This window comes from Diplotaxodon limnothrissa, linkage group LG5 (assembly GCF_057381915.1).
Source record: "Diplotaxodon limnothrissa isolate DT_005_m linkage group LG5, D_limnothrissa_male_GT1.1, whole genome shotgun sequence".
Classification (NCBI taxonomy): domain Eukaryota; kingdom Metazoa; phylum Chordata; class Actinopteri; order Cichliformes; family Cichlidae; genus Diplotaxodon; species Diplotaxodon limnothrissa.
In genome coordinates this window covers 22,947,127-22,953,423 of record NC_140600.1, presented here as the reverse complement: position 1 = coordinate 22,953,423, position 6,297 = coordinate 22,947,127, and the positions used below count along the sequence as shown (strand labels likewise).

Here is a 6,297-nt window from a genome sequence, read left to right as displayed (position 1 = left end):
GTATGTAAATTTTATGTCTAATTTTGTATACTTTAACTAAAGTGTTTTTAAAAAAAAAAGTAAAGAAAAACAAAAAAACAAAAACTGCAACAAGACATTTTTCAGTGTTCCACTTTTCTCACAAGCAGGCCAGTGGACTAGACATAATTGGATCAAATTATCAGCAACAGTTTAAAAAAAAATCAAAATCAAAAACCTGGCATCTGCCAAGCATGTCCAATTAATGTGACCCATTTTTGTAGCTTTATTCAGTTATCATTTTACCCATCAGTAAAAAACCCATGTGACTGAGCATGATAGCACAGTGTCATCGGAGCCACATTTAATCAGTTTATACAACAGCCCAATGAAGAAATTAACTTAACAGTGGCCTTGAATCCTAGGGCAGTAAAAAGAAAACTGAGTGCATCCCACTCATTTCTTGCCACTCCTCACATCTTTATAAACACTTTCAAAAACCAAACACACACAGAGATTCTTTCCCATATTTTATTTGCAGTATATAGACCATCTGAACATAGATAATTTTAAATATGTGCAGGACAAATTATTAAAGATAATTAATACATTCTACAATAGTGACAGAGGAATGGGGCTTAAGCGTGGACGCGCTGTCTTCAGACTGCAGTGGGTGATTAGTGTTATGCGCAGGCTGAGATGAGGTGGCTGAGCCCATTGAAGTAAGACTTCTCTCGCTCGCTCATCACCTCGAAGTGTAGTGGCTGCTGGCAGAAGGTGCACTCTGCTGATGAGTGGGGCTTCAGCTCCAGGCCCACCTCCTTCCATGTTTGCTCCAGCCTCTCTGAAAGGGGAAAACAGATAAAGAGAGGTCAGTTTTACTTCAATGATAGAAAAGTACAGTTTGTTACAGGTTGGATGAAGTTACTCATGTAATGTAACTTTTGCATAAACAGCTACACAGTTCAGTTCGATCAAATTAAGACATAAATACTGTTTAACTTGTTGTAGCCTTCTTATACACTATCAAGTATTTCAAGTGAAACGTGTTACTTTGTCAGCTTACCAACAAAGTATTTCATCATCTCGGGGGTGTGGTGAGGGGTTGGGGCAATGCGCAGCAGCTCATCTCCCCTGGCAACGGTGGGATAGTTGATGGCCTGCACATAGATGTTATGGCGACGCATCATGAGGTCACACACCTCCGTGTTTTTCTCAGCATTCGAAACCTAATTATACCAAAGAGACACACGCGCCATGAGAATCGAGCCGTTGTGACTTCATCTGCTTTTCAAGTTCCACACAATCAATTCAATCGTAGATTACCCGGACAGGGATGATGTGGCTGGGGCAGTGCACAACAGGCAACCCAGAGTCCATCAGCATCTGCCGGAGGAGCTTGACGTTGCGCTGGTGTTTAAGTCTCAGCGAGCGCCCCTCTTCCCCTTTAAGGATCTGGATCGATTCCCTGGCTCCGGCTAGAAGCATCGGGGGCAGAGAGGTGGTGAAGATAAAACCAGCGGCGTAGGAACGCACTGTGTCCACCAGGGCGGTGGTACTCGCAATGTAGCCACCCACACAGCCAAAGGCCTTCCCTAGAAAAGAACATAACGCTGATTATTACAACTCCTCTCGTTCAACATTACGGAGCCAGTGGTCTTAAAATAAATAAATAAATAATTTACAGCCATTGTAATCTCAAACTAGAACCGCCTGAAATGTCAGCTGTGCAGGAGCTGTAGTGCTCTTGAGTTGGAAATAATTGTCCCCTCAGTCTGACAGTGACACGCAATCTGAGTAATTCCATAGGAGCACAACAAGAGCCTGTAGTCTCCTAGCAACAACAGAGCTGCTCCAGATTCTTTTCAGCCCTCTGGTATATTGGATGACACGGCTGAGGCCTGATCCTCAGTCTAATTCAAACAATCAAGCTAGACGAGTTCCACTAACCAGTGGCAGTTATTTGGTTCGAAAAAAAGAAATGAAACAGTACAGCAGCAGCAAGCTCTACATTTTTTTTTTTTAGTAGAGATTGCGCACTTACCTAGAGTTCCCGAGATGATATCCATCTTGTCCATGACGCCATCCCTGTCGCCGATGCCCCCCCCTCTGGAGCCGTAGAGGCCCACAGCGTGAACCTCGTCCACGAAGGTGATGGCGCCAAACTCGTGGGCCACGTCGCACATTTCCTCCAGCGGACACACGGCACCTGTGTTACAGAAAGAAAGGCACACAAACCTGGTCAGACTTGTTTTTTGCTTCTTAAAGAGCACTTCATGACTTAGTTTGAATGAATTATTGATTTTGCAAGAACAGTAATATTTTCCAGGACACACGCAGTAAGAGAAAGTTTAAAAAAAAAAAAAAATAGAAATATTAACATTTATCCAACAGCAGTGAAGCAGTAATTAGAAACTGACCATCCATGGAATGGACGGTCTCAAAAGCCACGATCTTTGGTTTTGTGGGATCTCCTTTCTCCAGGAGCTCTCGAAGATGGGCCACATCATTGTGGCGGAAAATGAATTTCTTAGCGCTGCTGTTCCTGATACCTTGAATCATTGAGGCGTGGTTACCTGCGTCAGAGTAGATTTCACAACCTAAAAGTGTTCAGAGGAGAGGAAACCGTCAATGAGACCAAACACGCTTACAGGAGGTTCGAATTACTGTTAAATACACCAAGTTTTTCCTTCTGCATACCAGGCAGCATCTTCGCAAGGGTGAAGAGGGTGGAGTCATTGGCAACAAAGCAGGAGGTGAACAGCAGCGCCGCATCCTTCTTGTGAAGGTCAGCCAGCTCTTGTTCTAGCTCCACATGGAATTTACTGGTCCCAGAGATATTCCTGGTACCTCCTGCCCCCGAACCATGTTTTTGTAAAGTATCCCTGGAAAGAGACAAACAGTTGCTCATTAAAATGCTGCAGACTTGTATGCAAGCTCAAACAAGCTGGGGCAGGGGGAGGAGAAGGAAAAACAACACCATCATCGTGACACATGAGGTTTAGGTGTGATCCATGTCCAACTCAATACCCACACAAATAATGGCCAGTATCACCAAAGGGTTCCAGGTTGCATCATGTAATTATGCTCTGAGCTGGTTTCTCTCCGAACTTAGCTCTCACAGAGGGACAAAAGGTAAAAAGCAATCAGGGAAGGTAGACACGTCAACACACCTTGACCCATGAAACTGGATTAACTACTCAGTTACTCACATGATGGACTGCACGACTCGAGGGTGTCGACTCATGCCCAGGTAGTCGTTGCTGCACCAAACCGACACGTCACGCTTTTCTTGTAAAGAGCTTGTGAAGTCGTCAGCCATCGGGAACTCGGTGGCCCGACGATTCACGGTCTTAAACACGCGGTACGTGTGATCGTTCTTCTTCTCTTCGATCTTCTTCTCAAAAAACGCATCGTACTGGAAGCGGGCCGCTGGAAGAGACAAGGAAGGTAAAAGTTGCTTAATGTGGCTTAGTGTTGCTACAGTACTGCAACTGATGGAGTAACTTTAATGTGAGGAAAGACTACACCCGTGTGCAAAAACACCAAAACATACTCGCAAATAAAAAAAGAAGATTGTCATAGTAAGGTAGACAGTAGCTAGGTTAATCACAGGCTTGTAGGACAGTGTGGTTAAACTATCAAAATAAAACCTACTTGTTGCTGGTAAGTTGTCTTGAAGCAGGTGGCTGACTTTCTTAGGTCGCTGTTTCAGGAGGGTTTTCATTAATGTGGTTTCTCCTTCAGTAGTGCTGGCCAGGTTTGGCTGCTTTAGTTGGTCAGCAGGCACTTCTGTCAGGACAAAAACAAACTGCTATTAAATATTGTACGAAACTATGGAAAACTGATTTAGTTCTCAAAGAAAAAGAAAAAAACAACAACAACAAAAAAAAAAAACCTCACCTTTCTTCACAGTGCGGACTTCCTGTACATCCTCTTGGAACTCTATGCCAATCTGACGGACTACGCCACTGTTCTTCTGGCTCATCTCAGCAGCCAGGAAAGGGCATTTGGAGGCCTTCATCTGTCCCGGAGGTGGCATAGGGTGGCCAGCTGGCAGCTTGGACTCCACCTCCTTTTTGGGGGCTGCAAAGGGAAAAAAGTAAATTTCACATTTATCAATAATTCTATAATTACATGATTTATCTGACTAAATATAACACAGCTGTAGTGTTGATTAGAATAGCCAGTATGACCACCATCTTTATCACCCTCACCGGCAGACACAGTATTCTCAGGCTTCTGGTAGGAGGATGAGGAGGAACAGAGGGCACGTGCCATTGAAGGGGCCATAGGTTTTGCAGCCAGCTCCATCATGATGGGACATCGCTGGGCATACGTCACCAGCGTCTTTTTGGACTGCTGGAGAAAGGCCTGGGGCATGCGAGCCAAGAAAGGACAGCGGCGCACTATTACATCCATAATCAGCAGCGGTGATGACGATGATTGTCTTGAGTTCTAAAGGAGAAAGAGAAAACTTATGTGAAACATGTCCTGCAGACAGTGTAGATAATGTCTTTGTCCCATAAAAGAAAGGAAAGAAGGCTTTTCAGAAGAAAAAGCCTGTCTGTTGCAAAAACCTGTTTAACAACATAGGTCAAGAAAGTGAGAAAATGCCGTTTATGGTCAAACACTCCTACATGGTTCAGCTAAATCTAGATTTTGAAAAACAAAAACAAATGAGAATGAGATCTGATTACCTGAGACTTTCAAAGGCAGGTGAGATGAGTTCACTGAGCCACTGATATAATAGGTGAAAGCTGAAAGACTCGTACGAGCCCACACGTTTGGCTACACTCACAATAGTCAAGTGTTACTTTAAGAAGCCTGCAGTGTTTGCTCATAGCTGGGTCGTAACCTTTCCCCAACAGAAACCAGTTCCCAGGTAGGACACCCACACCTGAACTTTGCTCCCTATGAAGTTCCAGAGAAATCTAATAGTGACTAATGTGGTGCATTGAAGCTGCTCTTTCCCTTATATACCCACCAGATAGAGATCAGTATGTACATAACATAAAAGTAATGCCGATGTTCCAAACAAAGAAAAGAAAAGCTAGTCTTTGTTTCTGTGTTTATTTATATGCCTTTAAAAATGTTTCCCACATTATTTGTCGAGCACTTCTAAAACTTATTTAAAGCTACTCAAAGTACTACTGCCGAAAGATGAAGATTATTATTATTATTATTGTTATTGTTATTAATAATGAAACTTCTGTCTTCTGTCTGATTAAATACCCCTGCTTATACCAGAGTTGTCCTACAGTCCTTACTTTGACTGAACTCATGGGCGTCTCCGGGCTACACTAAAAACAGTAGCGCTCTACCTAAACAACGCTACTTTAGGATAATTATGGACATGATTTATGTTTATTCATAAGGTCTACCCATCTCTACTCAACCGGTGTTACAATAAAAATTTATTTATTAAACCCTCAACACTTTAAATAAATTCACTGGTTTAACGGGTATTTCCCTGTTTTGACTCACCATTTTTTGCGCAAAAGTTGCGCAACAATCATACCTTATGTATCTCCGATGGTAATAAATTTCGCGATGAGATCGTTCTGAGACATAAAAAGTGTAAGCCAGGCTTTCCTATCGTTAGCCGGGCCCATCGTGATCCTTGCCGGTTGACTGATCTTAGCAGGACGGCTAACGTTAGCTAAGAGGCTACTAGAAATAGGGGTGACGATCGCGATTAGGTCAAATAAGAACACCTACCTCTTAAAACTTCACAGCTTCCGGTGTAACCCTCGTCGTGTTATAGTGACAATAAGCGATCTTAGGTGCTGCTCAGAGAAATAAAAGAAAACACGGCTTGTAGTTAACGGAAGCAGAGAAAATCGATGCTTCGTTATCCTGCACTGAGGACGAACGGAGGAGACAAGGGCGAGCCAGTTCTTATAAAGCAATGCCCAGACGAAGTATCGCGAGATCTTAATTCTGACGTTCTGCGTCATCAAACACTCTCGCCTATCTGGCAGCGGACCCAGCAAGGTTTTGTTAAGGACACTGAGTGGAAAGGATTTGGTCCTTACAAACAAGGTGGTGGTTTCCTTTACATGAATCCATAGATTTAATCACCAAACTTCCAATAAAACTATAAAAGCGATTTAGATGCCATTTATTTTGGTTTTGTACTTTTACGCAGGTGTCATGGAAAAGCATTTTGGTAAAAGCATTCTGGTTTTACCTCTAACAAGATGGTCTCAGAAATTTTTATTTTAATTTATATTTCTATATATTTGTATTTGTCATCTTATTTGGTTGTAAGAAATACGAGAGCAGTACCTCATCTGTTGGCTTTTACTCCTTGTCAGATGCCACATCCATAAATGT

The 6,297-nt window shown here is 42.8% G+C and overlaps 1 protein-coding gene across 1 annotated transcript; it reads right to left on the bottom strand.

Annotated features, from left to right (window-relative positions):
- Positions 1 to 485: 485 nt before the first annotated feature.
- On the bottom strand, positions 486 to 5,822 carry alas1 (aminolevulinate, delta-, synthase 1). The gene is made up of 11 exons (XM_085354281.1): positions 5,680 to 5,822; positions 4,176 to 4,416; positions 3,862 to 4,044; positions 3,616 to 3,750; positions 3,171 to 3,390; positions 2,659 to 2,843; positions 2,379 to 2,558; positions 2,003 to 2,167; positions 1,285 to 1,553; positions 1,025 to 1,187; positions 486 to 802 (listed from the first exon to the last, which is right to left on the bottom strand). Exons 2-11 carry the CDS (start codon positions 4,378 to 4,380, stop codon positions 642 to 644), a joined length of 1,866 nt encoding a protein of 621 aa, XP_085210407.1. The 5' UTR covers positions 4,381 to 4,416; positions 5,680 to 5,822; the 3' UTR covers positions 486 to 641.
- Between the last annotated feature and the right edge of the window lie 475 nt (positions 5,823 to 6,297).

Coding starts and splice junctions, on each gene's coding strand:
- alas1 (XM_085354281.1), bottom strand. CDS start 4,380: ATGGATGTAATAGTGCGCCGCTGTCCTTTCTTGGCTCGCATGCCCCAG. Junction 2,168..2,378: donor GACCGTCCATTCCATGGATG/GTCAGTTTCTAA, acceptor TCTGTAACACAG/GTGCCGTGTGTCCGCTGGAG. Junction 803..1,024: donor GATGATGAAATACTTTGTTG/GTAAGCTGACAA, acceptor TTCCCCTTTCAG/AGAGGCTGGAGCAAACATGG.